The following is a 24,769-nucleotide window of genomic DNA, read 5'->3' as shown; positions in this document are numbered from 1 at the left end:
TTGTCAAGTACTATGCTCAGTCAATGCTAGCATATAAAGATGATATGGAAGTAAATCATGTAAATAATCATGAAAATTACATGCAAAGATAAAATGCAATAACCAAAAAAAACTGGCCAGATTATACAATATAGTACCAAACCACTGATCAGTTTTCCCAAATCTGCGTGTACACCATCAAGATAGAAACATGAGAGGGTGACCCTAGGGGATGGATCCATATCCACATGCAGCACGAACAAATTCAACGTGCTATCATCCCAATGTATTCACAGGCTCAATATCATAATCCGCTGGACGTGGTCACATGCTCAATATCATAATCTACCGGTCTTGGTCACAGGCATAACAACACGATCCACCCAGCGTGGTTACATTCATAAGAACATAATCTGCCCAGCATGGTCACATGCATAACAACACAATCCGCCCGACATGGTCACATGAATCCAGTCCAAATCATATCACACATAAGCAAATATACAAGAATACATGTATATGATAATTGAATATAAGATTTTATGCTCCTGGACTGGTATAAGTGACATGCTAAATTTTATGCATGTGCAAACTGTACTATCATAGCTCTAATCGGCAATTTCATCATGAAAATAGCAAATATCAAGTTCAATCAAGAGATTATCCTCTATGTAATCTCAAAACATGGATCAATTAGCTCACAACAAGGTATAATTATGAAAAACATCACAGCTTAAAGCCTAACAATCCATTCAAGGCATGTCATAGCCTAAGTACTACCCCGAGCATGAATAAATACCACGGTGCTCGCACATGGGCTCAATCCCCACACATATGCTCACCCATAGCACATAGCTATCACAAATAATTTAGGAAACTCGTGCCTCAACCAAGTGTAGGTAAGATACTTACCTCAAGAAAGCCAAGTCACTCATATAACAAGCCCTTCCTGCGTGAATCTTCCTCCGGACGATTCGAATCTAGCCAAATTAACTTAATATAATCACTAAATGCCACAGGAACTGAATCCAAATGAGAAAGCTAAGATCTATAACAAAAATCAAAAGTCAACCCAATAAGTCAACCCTAGGCCCGCACCTCGGAACCCGACAAAACTTATAAATTTCGAATACCAATTCAATTACGAGTCCAATTATACTAATTTCACCCAATTCCAACACCAAATCGACTACCTAATCATCAAATCTCGTTCTCCAATAACGTAGTCTAAAATACACAAATTTCACCTTAAATTCACATAATTAGGTGTAATAACCAATAGGTAATCAATATATATCATCAAAAGTGATTAAACTTCACTTGCCTCTCCAATTGTAGCAATAGAACTCTCAAAACTCGCCTCCAACCGAGCTCCAAAATTCCAACTATGAGGAAAATGACCAAACCCTCGCTTAAGTCTTCTGCCCACTTATTTCCACATATGCGGCTCACTCAGTCACACCTGCGACGCTGCTTTTATGGTTAAAATTCCGCTTCTGTGGAACCCACTTAAATCCCGACCATGTGCATATGTGGTCCCATCTCTGAACCTACGGAACTGCTTCTACGACTGACCCTTCCACATCTGCGGACTCCTAGGTCTCCGTCCATTCTCCGCTTCTACGCTCACCTTCCCGCATCCGTGGGCTCGCAGATGCAGAAAATCCCCAGCACATGCGCTCTTCCCCAGCTTTAGCCAAACATCGCTTCTGCGGACTCATCCTCGGCTTCTGCAGAAACCTTTGCACATGTGTGATCATTCCCCCAACTAGGCCAACCCAACACCTACGCACAAATGGACGCATTTGCGGCTCCGCATCTACGACCAATCCTACTGCAGGTGCGAAAACACCAAAAGAGAAATTTCTTCAGCAAAAACCTCTAAGTCTAAATGTGATCTGCAACTCATCCGAAACACACTTGGGGCCCTCGGGACCCCAACCAAATATTACAACAAGTCCTAATACATAATACGAACTTACTCAAAGCCTTAAATCACATCAAACAACACCAAAACCATGAATCGCACCCCAATTCAAGCATAATGAAACTAATGAACTTCCAACTTCTAAAACTCATGCCGAACCAGACCAAATCAACTACGAATGATCTCAAATTTTGCACACTAGTCCCAAATGACACAACGAACCTATTCCAACTCCCGAAAATTAAATCTGAACCCAATATCCACAAAGTCAACTCTATGTCAAACCTCACAATCTTCTAAACCTTTAACTTTCCCAAAAAAAAACAAATCAACCTACAAACCTCCAAATCAACATCCGAACATATCACTATACGAACCTATTGAAAATATCAAAACACAATTCCGGAGTCGTCTACACAAAAGTTAAACTCCAGTCAACTCTTTCACTTAAGCCTTCAACCTTGGGACTAAGTGTCCCAATTCCCTCCAAGACCTTTTTGAAACCAATCTAACCACCCCGGAAAGTCACATAACCACAAATGAACACAAAAGAAGCAATAAATAGGGGAATAGGGCTACAATACATAGAACGACTGGCCGAGTCATTACATTCTCCCCCTCTTAAACAAACTTTTGTCCTCGAACGACTCTAGAATCATACATGGAGTCTTAATAGGTGTGGATATCCGCTCCGCTTCTCCCGCTCATCTCCCAATTATCTTCTTCCACTGGCTGACCCCTCCAATGAATCTTCACCGAGGTTATATTCTTCGACCTCAACTTCTGGACCTGCCAGCCCAAAATGGCCACCGGCTCGACACCATGAGTCAGATCCATGTCCAGCTGCACCGTACTAAAGTCCAAAACATGAGACAGATCACCATGATACTTTCGGAGCATAGAAACATGAAACACTGGGTGATCACCTGATAGACTAGGTGGCAATGCAAGTCTGTAGGCCTCCTCTCCAACCCTCTCAAGCACCTCAATAGGACAAATATACCGAGGGCCCAACTTGCCTTTCTTCTCGAATCTCATCAGACCCTTCATGGGCTAAACTCTAAGCAAATCCTTCTCACCCACAAAATATGCAACATCGCAAACTTTTCTATCAGCATAACTCTTCTACATAGACTGTACTGTACGGAGCCACTCCTGAATAACCTAGACCGTCTCCGAGGATGCACGGACCAAATTAGTGACCAACAAGCTAGCCTCCCCATGCTCAAACCAACCAACATGAGAGCGACATATCCTCCCATATAAGTCCTCATAAGGAGCCATTTGGATACTCGACTGAAAGCTATTATTGTAGGTAATCTCTGCTAATGGAAGAAACTAATCCCATGAACCCCCATAATCAATGACGCATGCACACAACATGTCCTCCAATATCTGAATAGTGCACTCAGATTGTCTGTCTGTCTGGGATGAAATGTTGTACTCAGCTCTACCTGTGTGCCCAACTCTTGCTAAACAACTATCCAAAACTGTGACGTAACTGAGTGCCTCGATCCAAGATAATAGACATGTGCACATCATGAAGGCGAACAATCTCACAAATGTAAATCTGAGCCAGCTGCTCTGAAAAGTAGGTAGTCACAACTGGAATGAAGTGTGCAGACTTGGTTAGTCTATCCACAATAACCAGCATTGCATCACATTTCTTTAATGTCCCTGGAATCCCAACTACAAAACCCATCGTGATATGCTCCCACTTCCACTCCGGAATAAGTCTATGAAGCAAACCACCAGGTCTCTGATGCTCGTACTTGAACTGCTGACTGCTCAAACACCAAACAACATATACAACAATATCTTTTTTATCCTCCAGCACCAGTAGTGCTGCCTCAAGTCCTGATACATCTTCGCGCCACCCGTATGAATTTAATACCACGAACTATGGGCCTCCTGAAGAATCAACTCACGTAACACATCCACATTTGGAACACAGATCCGACACTGCATCCTCAATACCCCATCATCTCCTATAGTAACATCTCTAGCATCACCATGCTGAATCGTGTCTTTTAGGAAAAGCAAATTGGCATCGCCATACTAATGCACCTTTATGCGCTCAAACAAAGAAGACCGTGAAACCATGCAAGCAAGAACTCTGCTGGGCTCCAATATATCCAACCTCACGAACCGATTGGCCAAAGCCTAACCATCCAATACTAACGTTCTCTCCCCAATTGAAAGATAAACAAGACTCCCCATACTCTCGGCCTTCCTACTCAAGGTATCGGCCATAACATTGGACTTTCCCGGGGGATAAATAATGTTGATATCATAGTCCTTAAGTAGCTCTAACAACCTACGCTACCTCAAGTTCAGATCCTTTTGCTTGAATAAGTGCTGGACACTCCTATGATCCGTGAATACCTCACATGACACACCATAAAGATAATGCCTCCAAATATTCAATGTGTGAACAATGGCTACCAACTCCAAATCATGAATAAGGTTATTCTTCTCATGGGGCATCATATGAAGCGAAGTATAAGCAATAACTCTATCCTCCTGCATCAATACACATCCAATGCCAATCTGAGAAGAATCATAATAGATCGTATAAGAACCTGATCCTAAAGGTAAAACCAAAATTGGAGTTGTAGTCAAAGCAGTCTTGAGCTTCTAAAAGATCTCCTCACACCTATTAGACAACCTGAATGGAGTACCCTTCTGGGTCAATCTAGTCAAAGGTGCAGCAATGGATAAGAAACCCTTCACAAAATGGCAATAATACCCGGCCAAACCAAGGAAGCTCTAAATCTCAGTAGCAGAAGACGTTCTGGGCCAACTCTAAACTACCTCAATCTTCTTTGGATCTACATTAATCCCCTCACTGGACACCACGTGCCCCAAAAATGCCATTGAATCAAGCGAAAACTCACACTTGGATCAATTAGAATATAGATTCTTCTCCCTCAAAGTATGGAGTACGATCCTCAGATGCTGCTCATGATCCTCCCGGCTACGAGAGTACACCAATATGTTGCCAATGAACACGATGACAAAAGAATTAAGATACGTCTAGAACACACTATTCATCAAGTGCATAAAGGTTGTTGGGGCATTGGTCAACCCAAAAGACATCACCAAAAACTCATAATGACCATAGTGGGTCCTCAAAGCTGTCTTCAGAATGTTCGAATCCCGAATCTTCAACTGATGATACCTCGATCTCAAATCAATTATCGAGAATGCTCTAGCACCCTGAAGGTGATTAAACAAGTCATCAATGCACAGTGTGGGTACTTTTTCTTAACTGTAACCTTGTTCAGCTGCCTGTAGTCAATACACATCCTTATAGTATCATTCGTCTTCATAAAACATAGAACCAGTGCACCCCAAGGCAAGGACTGATGGAGCCCTAATAAAGCAACTCCTAAAGTTGTTCCTTCAACTCCTTCAACTCCATAGGTGCCATATGATACAGTGAAATAGAGATGGGATGAGTGCCCAGCCCAGATCAATACAAATCCCTGTCGAGTGGCATGCCCGACAGGTCTGCTAGAAATACATTTGGGAAGTCTCTCACCAGTAGAACTAACTTAACGGTAGGAGTATCAGCATTAGCATCCCTCACAAAGGCCAAGTACGCTAGACACCCATTCTTAACCATCCGTTGTGTCTTCAAGTATGAAATCACCCTACTTAGAACATAATCTAGGGAACCTCTCCATTACACCCTAGGCAACCCAGGCATCGACAACGATACGTTCTTAGCGTGAAAATCAAGAATAGCGTGACATGGCGACAACCAATCCATGCCTAAAATCACGTCAAAATCAACCATGCTAAGAAGTAGAATATCGACTCTCATGTCATAACCCCCAATTGTCACCACACATGACCGATACACACATTCCACAAAAATTTAATCACCCACCGATCTGGATACATGAATAGTCATAACTAAATAATCACGAGGCATATCCAAGTAACGAGCAAAGTATGATGACACATATGAATAAGTGAAACCAGGGTCAAATAACACTAAAGCATGCCTGTGGCACACTGAATCAATACCTGTGATCATGGAGTCCGAAGCAACTGCATCTAGCCAGACTGGAAATGCATAGAAACGGGCCTAACCACTACCTAGACGGCCTCACCCTCTAGGGCGACCTAGTGTTGACTCAGCCCCATCCCAAGGTGGTTATGTGGGTGGTGTGGCTGCTGGTGTTCACATCATAGGCTGAGAGCTCTGCTATGGGACCCTACTCAATAGAATGGTGGAATCCCTCTTCAGATGATTCAAGTCTCCATACTCATAACAACCCCTCTTGTAGCATCTGACCCTGATAGACCAAAGAACTGCCTGTGGAAATCTGAGCAGATGTAGAACAGTAAGAACTCTATGCCGATAACGCACTAAATGATAACTAAGCTGGGGGTGCACTGTAGGAACTGTGGCTAACTGAAGAGCCACGAGGAACATGACGAGCTGCTCGATTGGGTCTAGAAGGACGACCTCTGCTATAATGGGACTGGCTTCTAGATGAGGCATTGTTGAAACCACCTGAACCAAGAGGCCTCTTGGCCTCCCGCTCTTCACACACCAGCCTGCGAACCTGCTCCAAGCATCTAGCAATCTCGACAATTCGATCAAACCTAGCATCCGTCGCAACCTCTCGAGCCATACTATAACGTAAATCATAGCTGAGGCCATCAATGAACCTCCTAATCTTCTCCATCCTAGTGGGAATCAACCATATAGCATGTCGTGCAAAATCTACAAATCTCATCTCTTACTTGGTCACAGTCATACCCTCCCGTCATAGATGCTCAAACTCCCTACACAACTCCTCTCTGCGAGTCTGTGGAACAAAGTTCTCTAAGAAGAAAAGTGAGAACTCATGCCATGTAAGTGGCGCTACGTCAGCTGTCCTACTCAACACATAAGACGGCCACCATCTGTAGGATGCCCCTGTCAACTAAAAAGAAGTAGATGCAACCCCGTTGGTTTCCAAAACCCGTTGTGAGAAGAATTCGTTGACATTGGTCAAGAAAATCATGAGCATCCTCTAACTCCCCTTTGCTAAACTCTAGAGGCTTAAGCTTTCCAAACCTCTACAACCTCTTCTGCTTTTCATCACTCATAGGTGGACCAACCTCGGCCCGAGCAACAATAATCGGATGAAGTGGTAACACCCCCGGTGTCTGATGACCTTGAGCTAGCTTCTCTGGAGTACGGGCGGCTAGTGTCTAGGCATCTCCCCTTGCATGTGGGGTAGTTGGTGCAACTGGGATTGAAACCACCTGTGCCAGGTTCATGCGCACAATCAAAATCTGTGCCAAGGCCACCTGAAGGCAAGGAATGGCAATAGGAATTGCTGGTTCTTGAGCTAGTTCTACCGGTTTCATGTATCTAGAACCTGCTCCTTAGCTAGAGCGACTAGTGGGTCCACAAGTGGTGCCCTAGCTGTAGTGCAAGCCCCACCTCGCCTTCTACCGCGACCCCGACCTCTCGTGGCCCTACATGTTTGTACTAGTGGCCGTTCCCCTGATTCGGCTGCACGTGCCCTCACTATCTATGAGAGAATAAAAGAGTCAAGGATCAAACTTCGGAATTAACAAATCCGTATGACAAGAATACAAGAAATTGAATATTTTCTTAACAACTTGGTAGCCTCTCTAATATAAGTACATACGTCTCTGCACCGATCCGTAAGACTCTACTAAACTTGCTCATGACCCGTAATACCTATGAACCTAAGGCTCTGATAACAACTTGGCACGACCCCAAAATCTTAACCAGTATTGATGGCGCCTAACACACTTTCTAGGCAAGCCAGGCATAACAATAATGAACCATAATAGCATAAATGACAGGAATAACATAAGTCTAAATCCTTAATACAGCATAATTGTACTAATACATGAAAAATCCTCCAGAACTAGTAAATACAGAGTCATGAGCTTTAATACAAAAATATAAGTCTGAAATGGCCAAATACAATACTTTCTTAAATAAAGACAACAACACATAAGAAATGAGACGCCAATATTGCGGTGGAGAATGTAGTTCTACCTCGTCTCTCGATGATCATCTCAGCAAGCAACTATGCTACTAATGACTGGGTTCGACACCTGGATTTGCAAAATTAAGTGTAGAGTGTAGCATGAGTACAACTGATCCCATGTACTCAGTAAGTATCATAACTAATCTCAGAGAGGTAAAAGCTGCAAGAATTATAGATGATACTTGATATGACCTGTACAATTCATAAATTTAACAAGTACAAACATATATATGAACAAATAAGAAAACACGGATAAAACCACCTTGGTACCCAAAATTTTTCAAGTACTCTGCTCAGTCAGTGATCCAGCATATAAAGATGATATGCAAGTAAATCAGGTAAATAATCATGGGAATTGCAAGTACAAATGCAATGCAATTGCCAAATAACACTAGCGAGATTTTCCTCAGAATTTCCAATACAGTACCAAACCACTGATAAGTTTTCCTCAATGTGCATGTACACCATCAAGAGAGAAACATGATAGGGTGAACCTAGGGGAATGAATCCATATCTACACGCAGCACGGAGAAATTCAATGTGTTATCAGGTCGGCGTGGTCACAGGCTCAATATCATAATCCACCTAGCATTATCACAATCTCAATAACATAATATGCCCGGCGTGGTCACAAGCATAACAACACAATCCGCCCGGCATGGTCACAGGCATAACAACACAATCTTCTCGGTGTGGTCACATGTATAACAACACAATCCGCACGGTGTGGTCACAGACATAACAACACAATCCGCCAGGCGCGGTCACCGACATGTAGTCTATATCATATAACATGGAATCAAATATACACAAACACATGTATATGATAAATAAATATTGGTTTTCATGCTCCTGGAATGGTATAAGTGACATGCTAAAGTGTATGCATGTGCAAAGTGTGCTATCACAGCTCAAATTGGCAATTTCATCACGAAAATAGCAAATATCAAGTTCAATCAGGAGATTAGACTCTATGTAATCTCAAAACATGGATCAGTTAGCTCACAACAAGGTACAACTATGAAACACATCACAACTTAAAGCGTAACAATCAATTTAAGGCATGCCATAGCCTAAGCACTACTCCGAGCATGGATAAATACCCCGGTGATCGCACATGGGCCCAATCCCCACACATATGCTCACCCATAGCACATAGCTATCACAAATAATTCAGGCAACTAGTGCCTCAACCAAGTTTAGGTAACATACTTACCTCAAGAAAACCAAGTCACTTATCTAACAAGCCCTTCCCGCGTGAATCAACCTCCGGACGATCCAAATCTATCCAAATTAACTTAATATAATCAATAAAAGCCATAGGAACTGAATCCTAATGATAAAGCTAAGATCTTTAACCAAAATCAAAAGTTAACCCAAAATATCAATCCCAAGCCCGTACCTTGGAACCCGACAAAACTTACAAATTCCGAACACCCATTCAATTACGAGTCCAACCATACTGATTTCATCCAATTCCAACTACAAATCGACTTCCAAATCACCAAATCTCATTCTCCTATAACATAGTCTAAAATACCCAAATTTCACCTTAAATTCACATAACTAGGTGTAATAATCAATGGGTAATTAATATATATCATCAAAAGTAATTAAACTTCACTTACTTCTCCAATTGTAGCAAAAAGGCTCTCAAAAATCACCTCCAATTGAGGTATAAAATTCAACTATGAGGAAAATGACCAAACCCCCCACTTTAATCCTTCTGCCCAGCGATTTCCACATTTGCGGCTCACTCAGTCGCACCTACAACGCTGCTTTTGCGGTGAAAATCCCTCTTCTACGGAACCTACTTAAATCATGACCATGCGAATCTACGGTCCCCCCTCCGCGCCTGTGGGGCATGTTTTGCAACAGTCATACCCTGACCTTGGGGAGCGCGACCGGTTGCTCAACCGAGATATCCTAATTAAGCAAGCCTACTTGATTCTTCCTACCCAACCGTACCCATGAATAATGCAAAGATGAATTTCACAAGTTAGACAACGAAAGAGTAACATGTACAATACCAATTTCATCTCTTTTAGAAACCCCATTTAAATAATTCTCAAAATACATTACACATTCGTAGTTTAGAAGTCGAAACATGTATTACAGGTACAACATTTCTAGTTTGACTTTCCCAAATCAAAATACAATCACACTATGTCTGCGGAGCCTCTAATTGATACAAAGAGTAATATGATAGTGCTGTCAACAAGGTCTCAGCTATACCTCAAAAAACTATACATAAGAAGCAAAAGACACAAGAACCTAATATGTATTGGGGCTCAACAAGTCAACTGAGAAGAGGGTGTACCGCTAGCACTAATCGATGTCGCCTGCTCTGGAACCACCTGCATCCATTAAAGATGGAGTTTCCTCGGCAAAAGGGACGTTAGTACACATGAAATCGTACTAGTATGTAAAACCAAATACCCTCTCATGGAGTAGAGTACCAACATAAAAGGAGAGAAACATGGAATCAATAAGAAACTCAAATAATACTAAATACCAAGTTAAAACACAATCAATTCCAATTAAGTATTAACAATTTTGGTTGGGAGATCATCAGCACCGATACACCACAATGCTTATAGCACGGAGTCTGATCTCTTCCCGATTGGCTAAGCCATCTCAGCCCAATGTATGAGGCTCGACATCAAAGCACAAAACCACCATGTGCGCGACATGGCATCTGATCCCTGCCCGATCGGCTAAGCCATCTCACCGAAAAGTAGGAGGCTCGACATGAAAATACAACACCACCATGTGCGCTACATGGCGTCTGATTTCTGCTCGATCGGCTAAGCCGTCCCATCCCAAAGTATGAGGCTCAACATCAAACCACAACACCTCCATGTGCACAACATGGAGTCTTATCTCTGCCGGATCGGCTAAGCCGTGTCACCCCAAGGTACGAGGCTAGAAAAATAATTGTATTCATCTCATAGTCTTTCATACCATTCGTCGCTTCATTGGCACTTTTAACCATTCACAACATCTTCATTTCGTTGGCACTCTTGGCCATACATTATGTTATTCATTCATGGCACGATGACCGCATTTCATAATTCACACTTTCATTTCTTTAAATCCAATGATCATTATCATAAACACCAATATATAGACATTCCAAAAATTATAGCTTTAAGTTCATTAGTAATGAGTGACTTAAACACATTGAATTTCTTTCAAGGAGTTGAGCATTATGATTTGCAATTGAAATACAAGTTAGAATCTTAAGCGATTAATACATAATTTATTCTTGGAATACTTTTCCCAAAGGGGTGCATGATGTCTTTTAGCTTTAACTAGTGAGTATGTAAGAACTCAAACACGTTGGAAACACTTACAAGAGAGAGAATGGTGATTTATAATGCAAACATGGATTTAAATCCTATGCATTAGTTACAACAACCATATTTGGACATTTTCCCACGGAGGGGGAGCATAAAATGATAGGGGCCATTTGAACATGACTCCAGCACATAAACATTTATGCACTTCAGTCATTGAAGCAATTTGGAACAGTAGGAATAGAAGTTTAAACAACCACATTTGGAACTTACGAGGAACTCATGGATTCCGATTGTGGAAAGGGGGTTTAGCCAACATACCTCATTTGAGATTTCCTTAGAATTACTACAATGTCCAATACTCCGAGAAATTTCAATTTACAGGAAGATGATAAAAATCGAATCATAATTAGAAGGATTCTCATAATATAAGCCTCTTTGGAATTTCATCAAACTACTACTATACAAAATCGCTTACAAGGCTCTACAATGGTAATCCCTTCCTCTCTCAACCGATTTCAACAAGAATCTACCCGAAATAGTTCAACAACCCCACATACCACCTCCTATTGGCACACACATGGCCAACAATTCACTCTCAACCAATCAATCTCATCTATTAAACTATTTTACAATCTCTACAACACCAACACAACCTAGGTTAGGCACTTATGGCTTCCAATCACCATCCCATAAGCCCTAACACATATTTCATACATAAATAATCACCATAAATTGGATAGAGATGGTGGACGTGCCTCTTATAGTGAAACTCTTGAAAATTCCTAACTTGTAGTGTTCTTGACCAATTTGTGAATTTGAATGGAAATCTATGGATCTTCAAGATTAATCCTTGTTAATAAAAGTGTTTAGGAGTAGTAATCAACTCAAAATACTCCAAAAACATTACCTTGGTTCATGGTAGGGATGTGTAGGATGGATTCCCTTTGTTAGAGCAAGCCCTAGCTCAAGGAAATGAGTTAGCCACTCTCTCTCCCTGACCTTGGGGGTATTTATAGGGTTCCTATGCACACGGCCGCACACCTGGGCAATTGAACACACAGTTGGGCACGCATACAAGGTAGAAAACCCCTCTTCTGTGCGTTGTCGCGCATCTGGGCACGCAGATGGGACAGGTCCGGTAAAATTACAATTACTTTCTGTAGAAATATCCAAATGACAAATGGTTTGGTGCATTAGAAATTAGACTCAAAGATCTTTAATTGGATAGGTATATCACCACCTAAATAACTTCCAATACACCTCCAACATTTAATATCATGATCATCTAAGTTGCTCCAGTCCATAATCTTTTGTGGAAGGCCAGACGACACTTAAGCGACTTCTGAGTGTGCTTTATAGCCTCAGACTCAATGGAAATTTGAGAGGCCTCACATCCTCCCCCGCTTAGGATTATTCATCCTCGAATGAGGGTTAGAGTCTTCCATAAACACCCGACATGACTTAGCTCTTCATCCACACATTAAGAGTTCCAAATTTTGCTAACTCACCAAACTTACAAAACTTTTGGTAGAGTTTCCCTATTTTTAAGCCTATCCACCTATTAGAGAGCCACAGAAACCAATCCTAACAATACATCCACAACTGAAGAAAGCATCACAACATATGAATAACACAAATTTCAACATTACAAGTATTACATTACCAAATGGGGCATTTTAACATAAGCTACACGGGTTTAAAACATTACTCATAGATAGTACACCTCTAACATTCTTTTAAACACAATCATTGGGTTATACAACAAGTGGTGACACTTTCCTGTCCTATCTTCCTCGGCTTCCCATGTGGCCTCTTCGACATTGTTGATTCCGCCATAGCACTTTGACAGAGGCAATCTCTTTATCTTCTCAACTTATGAACTTGCCTAACAAGCATGGAAATAGAAACCTCTTCATGGGTCATACCCTCACAAATTCCAACATTATCCATAGGGGAAATGAGTGACAAATCCCCAATCACTTACTTCAACAGGGACACATGAAACACTAGATGCATGAAGGACAATGATTATTGAAATCAAGCTCATAGGCTACTTGGCGTATTTTCTTCAAGATTTTACAAGGCCCAATGTGCACTGCACTCTATTTACCTTTATTAAAAAAAATCACATAACGTCTTCATGGAGAAAATCCTAAGAAACACCCATTCACTTCCTCCCACTCTAAATTTATATGAAGTTCATCTTAATTAGCCTTTTGGCGGCCTTCAACCTCCTCCTCCTCCTCCTCCTTATTCTACGATGTGTTTGGATGAATATGACCATAGAGTTTCATGCCCAATGTTTTAACATGGAGTGATACTTTTTACATGTCTAAACCTTCAACCCCGATAGATTTAATACAAATAGGAATAGTGAGGTTTGATATTGAGATAGAATTGTTCAAGAACCCATCAATGTGTTGAGTAGCAGCGTTCTAGGAGTTATATCCTAATAAGTAACAAGGTGACGTTGGCATAGTTAACCATAGCGATAAAATCATTGATTCAACTAAAAGAGACCTAGAGAGGGGTTTTCACCTAACACTTGGAGTACTTAGAGAGGGGTTTTCACCTAACACTTTGAGATAAGTAATTTCTACATAATGTGAGTTAAATACATAAATTATGAATAGATTTAACATGTAAAATTTGTGAAATCATGGGTTTAGATGAAAAACCTAGATTTTTGATAAAAATTAGATTTAACCACGAAAATGGGTATGGAATTTAGTGAAAATCATATATTTGAGTTCATGAGGTTATGGGTAACAACTTTCTTCAAATATTTCTGGAATCCGGGCATGTGGGCCCGAGGATGAATTTAGGAATTCTTCAATTAGTGTTGGTAAATCAGTGTAATAGTTAGGATATGAACTTTTGAACATGTATTGATTATTTTATATAACATTTGACTAGTTTCGAGTCGTTTGGCACCGAGTTGAGGGTTTAAAGCATAATTGTGGACCGGAAAGTAAGCTTTGACACGAGGTAAGTCTCTTTTCTAACCTTGTAAGAGGGAACTCATCCACTTAGGTGTGTTGTGTTGTAAATTATTTGTGTGGGGAGCTACGTACGTACTAGGTGATGAGAGTCCGTGCGTAGCTATATTCCATGTGATGTCCGGGTAGTCTTAGGTTTACATCATGCATTATTGACTCCGTTATTTGATCATGGTTTTTAATTGCATTGAATAAGAGCTGAGATTGAGGATTTCAAGATTTAAAGTTACAGCTTAGATTCCTTATTTTTGGAAAGGATTGAAGAATATTATGATAACTTTGAGGTATCTATGTTTACTTGCGTCGCAAGTATTTTCCGTGAGCGAGGTAAAATTTCACTACTCTCATGGGAGCGGGCCGTTCACCTCGGTAGATTAATAGATGCATTTATGGTTCGTACCGTTCGACCCTCGGCAGTACACAGTTTATATATTTGTATGTTGGATCGGGCCGTACGACCTCGGTATAATTCATGCGTAATAATTCTTGGAGCCCAATTATAATTGATATTGTTTCATTGGCTTGAGAGATTAATTTGTTAAATGATGGAAATTAATTTGGGATTTACTATTAGTGAAAGAATTGTCATTTATTTCTTGTTATTGAGTTTTCAGCTGTATTTATATAGTCCATGCTTAATTATAATTTTAGTATTTTATTGTTAACCCATAGTAAGTGTCGTAGTCGACCCCTCATTACTACTTCTTCGAGGTTAGACTAGATACTTACTGGGTACATGTTGTTTATGTACTCACGCTACTCTTCTGCCCTAATCATGCAGGATCTAAGGCAGGTGCATCTGTGAGCTGCCTTCCGAGCCCGTTCTGCAGCACCCGAAGTCTTCCTTTTGCTTTTATTTTCTGTCTATTTCACTTCAGACAGTGGTGTAGTATTTTTGTATATTCTACTAGTAGCTCATACACTTGTGACACCAGGTCTTGGAATTTATGCTAGTAGATACATGATGATTTTTGGGTTATTTAACTTATCTCATTTGCTCAAAAAGAACAAAAAGTTATTTTTCTCTCATCTTATTACTCTTTTACTTTCTATTTATGCTCTAACTAAAAATCAGCTATTTTAAAAATATTAAAAGAAACAATCATGTGGTTAGTTCACTATTTTGCTTGCCTAGCGGTAACGTTGGGTGCCATCATGGCCTATAGGAGAATTTGGGTCGTGACAACATGGTATCAGAGCACTAGGTTCACGTAGGTCTCACAATTTATGAGCAGGCCTAATAGAGTCTTGTAGATTGGTGCGGAAACGTCCGTAGTTATCTTCGAGAGGCTATAGGGTGTTAGGAAACTACTCTTTCTTCATCTCCTATCGTGCATTTGATGTTATATCTTTCTCTTATTCTCTCACAGATGGTGAGAACGCGCACGGCGAATGTTCTAGACCCGAGAGGAGCTGCTCCCCCTGTTGTTAGAGGCCGAGGCAGAGGCCGGGGGAGGGCACCGGCCCGAGGAAGGGACGAGGACGTCCCAGAGTTGCCCTAGCCATGCCACCAAAAGATCCGGTAGAGGATCCCATTATTGAGGAGTGGGGCGAGGTGCCTACAGTAGAGCTAGCCCCGGTAGATCTCATGTTAGAACCGGGCTTCTAGGAGGTCATGGGCCGTATGCTATGGTTCATGGATACTATGACCTAAGCCGGTTAGTTTCCAGAAGACCCGACCATATCTGAGGCTGGAGGGAGACCACAGACCCCTACTGCTCAGGCTCGTGGCCGTGTAGCTACTGTATATCATACCACGAGCACACTACCCGTGGGCAGAGCCTAGCCAGTGGTAGCAGTCGTGCCTGAGCCCAGACCAGCTACGGCCGGCGAGCTGCAAAAGCTATTGGACAGATGGTCTAGGCTACACCCTCTTGTCTTTGGAGGTGAGCGACATGAGGATCCTTAGAACTTCATTGATCGATGCAGGGACAGACTGCACAACATGAGGATATTAGAGACCCACAGGGTGGATTTTACAACTTTCCCACTGGAGGGCAGGGCCCGTAGATGGTGGCAGTCTCATCTTCTTGGCAGGCCAGTAGGTTCTTCTCCCTTAACATGGGATCAGTTTACACACCTTTTCTTTGATAGGTATATTCCACCTTCCCAGAGGGAAGAGTTGCGGTTTCAGTTTGAGCAGCTCCAGCAGGGTCAGATATCGGTGACCGACTTTGAGGTGAGATTCTCGGAGTTGTCTTGCCATGCACTTATGATACTTCCAACTGAGATGGAGAGAGTACGGAGCTTCGTTGCGTGGTTGCACTCAGGCATTCAGGCCACTATGGCCCGAGAGGTTGAGATGGGGACTTCTTACCAGCTAGTTGTGGAGATATCTCAGAGGATTGAGGGTTATCGTCAACGGGGCCGAGCGCATATCATGCCATCCTTGATTGCCATGCCAAGACTGTTACCTCGGCGATGCCAAAGTTGCCTAGATTGGAGTGGAAGGGTTCGTCTGTCAACACACCTAGTCAGATCATCTCTTTTATGAAGGCTCGACACATGGTCGAGAAGGGTTATTTGGCTTATCTAGCTTATGTTCGGGATACTACCGCAGAGACTCCGATGATCGATTCAGTACCTGTAGTCCGAGAGTTCTCCGATGTGTTTCCTTCTGATATTCCAGGCATGCCACCAAATCATGATATCAATTTCTACATTGATTTGGCTCCAGGTACCCAGCCTATATCTATCCCACCGTACCGTATGGCTCTAAAATAGTTAAAGGATTTGAAGGAACAGCTTGAGCAGTTGCTAGCAAAGGGGTTCGTCTGACTGGGTGTATCGCCTTGGGGTGCACCAGTGTTATTTGTAAAGAAAAAATATCGGACTATGCGAATGTGCATTGATTACCGCCAGCTGAACAAAGTTACCATTAAGAACAAGTACCCGTTGCTGCGGATTGACGATTTGTTTGACCAGTTGCAGGGTGCTAGGGTGTTCTCTAAGATTGACTTGAGATCGGGGTATCATCAGTTGAAGATTCGGGATTCAGATGTTCCGAAGACTGCTTTTCGGACTAGATATGGCCATTATGAGTTTTTACTGATGTCCTTCGGTCTGACTAATGCCCCAATGGCATTTATGGATTTGATGAATAGGGTGTTCAGGCCATATATTAATTCATTCGTCATTGTCTTCATTGATGACATTTTGATCTACTCGCGCAGCATGGAGGAGCACGAGCAACATTTGAGAGTGTTGCTTCAAACCTTACGGCTCTCCCAGCCTGTGAGACGGCCGGTGCCACTGGAAATGTACCATTTTGGGCCAGAAGCTATATGCTAAGTTCTCCAAGTGTGAGTTTTGGCTAGATTCTGTGGCATTCTTGGGGCATGATGTATCAGGCGAAGGTATTAAGGTGGATCCCAAGAAGATTGAGGCAGTTAAGAGTTGGCCTCGTCCTACTAAAGCGACTGAGATCAGGAGTTTCTTGGGGTTAGAAGGTTATTATCGCCAGTTTGTAGAGGGCTTCTCATCCATTGTAGCACCTTTGACTAGACTAACTCAGAAGGGTGCTCCATTCCGTTGGTCCGATGATTGTGTGGCGAGCTTTCAGAAGCTTAAGACAGCTTTGACTACGGCACCGAATCTAGTGTTTCCTTCCGGTTCGGGGATGTATACTGTGTATTGCGATGCTTCACGCATTCATTTGGGTTGTGTATTGATGCAGGAGGGGCGAGTTATTGCATAGGCTTTACGTCAGCTGAAGCCCCATGAGAAGAATTACCCTGTACATGATTTGGAGTTGGCCGTGATTTTTCATGCTCTTAAGATCTAGAGGCATTATCTTTATGGGGTGTCCTGTGAGGTTTACACCGATCATCATAGCTTACAACATTTGTTCAAGCAGAGGGATCTCAATTTGAGTTAGTGCAGGTGGATTGAGTTACTGAAGGATTATGATATCACCATTATTTATCATCTGGGCAAGGCGAATGTAGTTGCGGATTCCTTGAGCAAAAAGGCAGAGAGTATGGGTAGATTGGAATTCATTTCAGCAGAGAAGAGGCCCTTAGCTTTGGACATTCAGTCCTTGACTAACAAACTTGTGAAGTTGGATATTTCAAAGCCCAGCCGAGTTCTTGGATGAGTCGTTGCTCAGTCTTCACTATTGGAACAGATCAGGGCTCGACAGTTTGATGATCCACACTTGTTGGTTCTCAGAGAGACGGTACTACAGGGTGATGCCAAGGAGGTTACTATCGACGAGGATGGTGTTCTGCAACTCCACGGTCGCCTATGTGTTCCTAATGTCGATGGCTTGTGGGAGAGGATTCTAGAGGAGGCACACAGTTCTCGGTATTCTATTCCTCTAGGTGCTATGAAGATGTATCGCGACCTGAGGCAGCATTATTAGTGGCGGCAGATGAAGAAGGACATGGTTGAGTATGTCATGAGGTGTCTAAATTTCCAGTAGGTTAAGTATGAGCACCAGAGGCCAGGTGGCCTACCCCAGCAGATGACTATACCTGAGTGGAAATGGGAGGGCATTCCTATGGACTCCGTAGTAGGGTTGCCGCGGACCTTACGGAAGTTTGATGTAGTTTGGGTCATTGTCGACAGGTTGACCAAGTCGGCACACTTCATTCTGGTGGTGACCACGTATACTTCAGAGAGGTTGGCCCAGATTTATATTCAGGAGAAAGTTTGGTTGCATGGTGTGCCTGTTTCCAACATATCAGATAGAGGCCCTCAGTTCACTTCGCATTTCTGGAGTGCAGTGCAGAGTGAATTGGGGACCCGATGAGAGCTCAGCACAGCCTTTCATCCATAGACTGACGGGCAGTCGGAGCGGACATTTCATATCCTGGAGGACATGCTCAGAGCATGTGTGATTGACTTTGGAGGGCAGTGGGATCGATTCTTGCCTTTGGCCGAGTTTGCTTACAATAACAGTTCTCAGTCCAACATCGAGATGGTTCAATTTGAGGCTTTATATGGTCAGTGATGTTGTCTCCCATCTGATGGTTTGATCCCGGCGAGGCTAAGTTATATGGTACTGATTTGGTGAATGATGCCTTAGAAAAGGTAAAGTTGATTCGAGAGCGACTTCGCACGGCACAGTCCAGACAGAAGAGTTACGCGGATCAGAAGGTGCGTGATTTATCATTTATGGTGGGCGAGAAGGTTCTCTTGAAAGTCTCGCCGATGAAAGGGATCATGAGGTTTGAGAAGAAGGGCAAGTTAAGCGCAAGGTTTATACGCCCATTTGAGGTATTGAGACGAGTTGGAGAGGTTGCTTATGAGCTTGCCTTGCCTCTTAGTCTATCGGGAGTTCATCCGATTTTCCACGTGTCTATGCTCCGGAGGTATCATGCCGATAGGTCACATGTGTTAGACTTCAACACGATTCAGTTAGATGAGAGCCTCGGTTATGAGGAGGAGCCAGTTGCCATTATTGATGGTCAGGTTCTCCAGTTGAGGTCCAAGAGGATTTTTGAGGTAAAGTTTCAGTGGAGGGCTCAAATAGTCGAGGAGGCGACTTGAGAGTCTGAAGAGGACATGCGGAGCAGACATCCACACTTATTCAGCACTCCAGGTATGATTCTAGACCCGTTCAAGGATGAACATTTGTTTAAGAGGTGGAGAATGTAACGACCCGACCGGTCATTTTGCTTTTTAGAACCCCGTTCCACTAAATAAGACTCCCCGTATGAGCTTTTACTATTTTATGACTTGCGGGGATGGTTAGTTCGGGATTTGGAAGGGTTCGGGTTGAAATCGGAATACTTGGTTCCTTAAGGTGGCCAAAAATTGCTTAGTTTGACTTCGGTTAATATTTTTAGTAAACTACTTCCGAATTAGGATTTGACGGTTCTAATAGGTTCGTATGATGATTTCGTACTTGGACGTATGTTCGGATCGGGTTTTGGATGACCCGGGAGCGTTTCGGCGCCTGATAGAGAAAGATGGCTCTTTGAAGGTCTTAAAGTTCTTTAAATTTGGTTTGGAGTAGGTTTTTGTGTTATCTAGTCAAATTGGGATTCCGAGATCAGGAAAAGTTCCGTATGGTGATTTAAGACTTTCCCAAAAAATTTGGTGTCGTTCCGAGTAGACTAAGTATGTTTCTTGGCACTTGGCCGTATTTCATAATTCTAGTTCCCCTTTCCACATTCAAACATCATTATCATTATCAACAATAATAAGGCTTCTCATTCATGACATTGAATTCCCATATGAGAAATTTGGGAATCTTAGGCACATAGAGGCTTTTCATAGAATTTGGCATATCAACCTTTATTTCGATCTTGACTTGAAGTCTTAACATTTCTAACACATATTCCATATTTTGAACACATCCTCAATAATAAGGTGATATGATGCAGCATTTACAATACATATTGAGCATATATCCTTCAACACAATCACATTCGGAATAGCCAATTCTATTATGATCTATTTCGTACTTATACCATTACATGAACGTTGTGGGATTCGATTCTAAGAAGTAGGGGGTTTAGCCAACATACCTCAGTTGAGCTTCCTTTAAACTTTAAAACATTTCGGAATTCTTAGCAACTTCGATCTATTTTAGAAATATAACAAGTTGGACCAAAATTAGGAAGATGGTAATGATACTAGCTCATTTGAGCAAATTATCAAACACTAGGTGTGCATTAATGTTTTTAAGGCCCTTTTGTGAAAGATTCCATCATTGCCCAACCCATTCTCTACCATTTTTAGCTCACAACCTTGCCACATTCTTTGATAACACATGCATGCAAGATAACAACCCCCACACCCAAGGATTGTCTTTCTAATTATCCCATTTTTGTAAATTTTCAAAATTGAGAGCTAGGACATAGATTCTCACCTTTAGGATGAAGACTTTCTTTATAAATCCTCAATGATTGAACAAGAATTGATTGATAATAGGTTGAAGGTTACTCCCCTACACTACGCACTCTTTCTCACTCTAAAAGTATCAGAAATTTCCTCAAATTTGACTATGGCATATATTTTATCGAAGTAGAGTCGGGTTACAAAAACCCAAAAATGAAGCCCCGGGATAGGATCTGCGGTCGCATATGCGACCGCATAATGATTCTACGGTCCGCGAAATGACCGCGAAAAATGGCCTTCGAAACTGGGCTTGCTTGCTTCACTCTGCGGCCGTTATGCGGCCCGCAGATCTGTTCTGCAGTCGCATAATGCGCCGCAGAACCTCCCTCCGCAAATATTTTAAGGCTGATTGTGCAAACAAAGTGCGGCCCGCGAAATGGTTGTGCGGTCGCATAATTGGCCGCGTAATTGTCATAAAAAATGGCCCAAGTAGCTGCTTCACTCTGCGGCCATTCTGCAGCTCGCAGAGTGATTATGCGGCCGCATAATGGGCTGCAGAAATGCCTACTCTGCAAAATATTTTCCTTTAACTCCCCAGTGCACTGTTCAATCCAAAAAGTCTGAACCCCGGTTTTTAGGAAAAGTCCGAAGAATTTCTACTATTATTAACCTATACGCCTACCCTGGCATCACGAAACCCCGGTTTTTAGGAAATATTTTACGGGGCCTTACAGCCTTGTCTCGCCTCACGCGCATAACCCGCCTTGTCTCGCCACATGCGCAAACCCACACACACACACACACACACACACATATATATATATATATATATATATATATATATATATATATATATATATATATATATAGCCCGACTTGTCACGCTTCATGTACAATTATCAATAACAATAGCACAGACAACTCACATGAGAATACCCCGACAATCCTAGCAACAATATCACGTGTGCCAAAAATATAACAACACAATATAATGACTTGCACCACATGTGCCCATATGCCAACACATTCCCTCAAAACAATTACAATTCCCCAAGCACTCATAGCCCTCGGCTCAACAACATAGAGTACAACAATAACAACAACAATAATACGAGAGTGCGACAAGTAAATCAACACAAGAATTACAAAACATAAAGAAACGGAAGAACGAGCTCACAATGAAAGACATGACAAGTCGTAATGGTTTAAAACAAGAATAACTCAACAATGGGAGAGATAATGTGTAACAACGATATCCACTAAGAGTAACTCAACATTTGAAGGGATAACATGTAACAATGTTTCCAAATAAGTACAACTCGACGATAAAAGAGATAACATGTAACAATGATTCCAAATAGGTACAACTAAACGATAAGAGAGATAACATGTAACAATGGTTCCAAATAAGGATAAGTCAACAATGGAAGGGATAACAATTACTTCAATTAAAGTTAAGCAATTACGGAAAAGATAACACGGCAATAAAAGAGGCAACAACTTCAATTAAAGTTATATAAGAGTATATTTGGCAACAAGGGTAGGACATGAATCAATCAACTTCAAATAAAATATGTAAGGGTAAATTTAGGAATGGAGGGCATAACATGAAGAGACAACTTCATTTTCAATGTACATGAGAACCTAAGAGTCTAGGTCGGTCAAATTTCCACATGTAAGTCATGTACACACTCGTAATCTCGTGTACATGTCTTTCACGTAGTTCAAATAGTACAAATAAACCAATCCCTACGGGGTAGTTTCCCCCACACAACGTTTGGCAAGATACTTACCTTAAGAGCCCTCAATCAACACTTAAAAATAGCTTTTCCTTTACGATACACCTATGCTCGGCTCAAATCTAACCAAAATCGAGTTAATATCATCAACAAATGCAAGAGAAAGCAATTACAATAAATAAAGCTTTGATCTTTACACTTTTTCCAAAAAGTCAAAAAAAGTCAACTCGGGGCTCACCGGGTCAAAACCCGGGTCCAATGGTATATTCCGTCTACCCACGACCCCACGAGTTCATATATGTGATTAGTTTCAAAATTCGAGTCCAAATCGACTCGCAAAACTCAAATTCTCATTTTTATAAAACTTGATAAAGTTTCACAAATTTTCACATGATTGTGATGTTAATATCTAAGATATATTGATGGAATATGATTAGAAATATATTAGAATCACTTGACCAAATTTTCTAGATGAAAATCCCTCTTCAAAATAGCCTCCTATCGAGTCGAGGGTTCCAAAATATAAAAATGAGGCTAAAAATCCCGTCCCTCAGCTTTTTGTCTAGTCGCTGGTGTCGCAATTGTGACCTGAGGTTCTCAAATGCGAACCCCGCAAATGCGAAGAACCATCGCAAAAGCGAAGTCCCTCAAACCTCTGCTACAGTCGCAAATGCGACATATTGTTCGCAATTGCGAACCAATGACACATCGCAAAAGAGATCAGAATGATCGCAAATGCGAACAAACCTTACCCAGTCCCCCATCGCAAATGCGACCCCAATAGGCTCAAGCTAAACATCGCAATTGCGACTCGTTTCTCACAATTGCAAGACCTGAAGCTTCTGCACAAAACCAGCAGTGCTTAAACTCTAACATTGCAACACGACCGAAACTCACCCGAGCCCTCGGGTCTCCAAACCAAAGATCAACACAAGTCTAAAAATATAATACGAACTTGCTCGTGTGATCAACTTGTAAAAATAACATCCGAAACCACGAATCGGACATCAAAACACATGAATTCAACATGAAACTCAAGAACTTTTAAAAACACAACTGCATACCTGATTCCTATCAAATCAACTTAAAATGACGCCAAACTTTGCGGACAAGTTCCAAATGACAAAAAGGACTTATTCCAAGTCTCGAAACAGAACTCCAAAAATGATAGCTACGAAGTCAACCTAAGGTCAAACTTATCAAAATTCTAAGCCTTTAAATTTCCAACTTTTGGCAAAACAACACGAAATCAACCCATGGACCTCCGAAATAGATTCCGGTGATACGCCCAAGTCCAAAACCACCATACGAACCTAACGGAGCCATCAAAATACCATTCCAGGGTCGTTTCCACAAAAGTCAAACATCAGTCAACATTTTCAAATTAAGCTTCTAAAGCGAGAACCACTCACCCAAATTCATTCTGAATTATCCGAAGATCAAATCCGAGCATGCACGCAAGTCATAATACACAATATGAAGCTAGTCAAGACCTCAAACCATCGGACAAATCGCTAAGGCTCAAAATGATCGGTTAGGTCATTACATTCTCCCTCTCTTAAACAAACGTTCATCCTCGAACGTGCTAAGAATCTTTCCCAAGCCATCAAATCACTGTATAAACTCACCATGCATATATACATGGTTGATCCTACGTCATTGCGATCCACACAAGCCCGACAATACCATCTTAACCTCAGTTCCACTCTTGCCGAAAGAGCCTTAGAATCAAATTTTCAAAGCCGCCAAGGGACTTATTATCACACAAACACACTGTAAAAACCCTCAACTAGCTACAACAGCTCATGCATACACCCACAAGGTATAACCACACGATATAACGCATTATCCAGATGCCCATAGCTCATCACCGGGCTTGGTACTGGCAAACAAACTCATATAGACTAGAACCTTGTTCCAAAACTTTACAACACTGAAAATAATGCAAGAAACATGTGAAACTCATAACTAATCATCCGATCAACAAGCCAATTCAAACGCC

General features: G+C 41.8%; 1 protein-coding gene and 1 long non-coding RNA gene across 2 annotated transcripts; one reads left to right on the top strand and one right to left on the bottom strand.

Annotated features, from left to right (window-relative positions):
* Positions 1 to 3,386: 3,386 nt before the first annotated feature.
* On the bottom strand, positions 3,387 to 5,534 carry LOC138892617 (uncharacterized). The gene is made up of 4 exons (XM_070176353.1): positions 5,451 to 5,534; positions 4,292 to 4,429; positions 3,801 to 3,922; positions 3,387 to 3,690 (listed from the first exon to the last, which is right to left on the bottom strand). The coding sequence occupies exons 1-4, from the start codon at positions 5,532 to 5,534 to the stop codon at positions 3,387 to 3,389; spliced, it is 648 nt and encodes a 215-aa protein (XP_070032454.1).
* Positions 5,535 to 21,652: 16,118 nt separating this feature from the next.
* Positions 21,653 to 22,821, top strand: LOC138891543 (uncharacterized). Its single transcript, XR_011407864.1, has 2 exons — positions 21,653 to 22,340; positions 22,390 to 22,821. It is a non-coding gene; the product is annotated as an uncharacterized lncRNA (long non-coding RNA).
* Positions 22,822 to 24,769: the final 1,948 nt, after the last annotated feature.

This window comes from Nicotiana tomentosiformis, chromosome 5, assembly GCF_000390325.3.
Source record: "Nicotiana tomentosiformis chromosome 5, ASM39032v3, whole genome shotgun sequence".
In the NCBI taxonomy this organism is placed as follows: Eukaryota; Viridiplantae; Streptophyta; class Magnoliopsida; order Solanales; family Solanaceae; genus Nicotiana; species Nicotiana tomentosiformis.
The sequence above is the reverse complement of the archived record's forward strand: the minus strand, read 5'-3'. Positions and strand labels throughout refer to the sequence as shown.

Excerpts from the sequence above, each read along its gene's own strand:
- LOC138892617 (XM_070176353.1), bottom strand. The coding sequence starts at position 5,534 with ATGGTTAAGAATGGGTGTCTAGCGTACTTGGCCTTTGTGAGGGATGCT. Across the intron at positions 4,430-5,450 it reads CCGTTAAGTTAGTTCTACTG|GAGGATAGAGTTATTGCTTA; the intron begins GTGAGAGACTTC and ends GTATTGATGCAG. Across the intron at positions 3,691-3,800 it reads CAGGAGGCCCATAGTTCGTG|TCAGCAGTTCAAGTACGAGC; the intron begins GTATTAAATTCA and ends GTGTTTGAGCAG.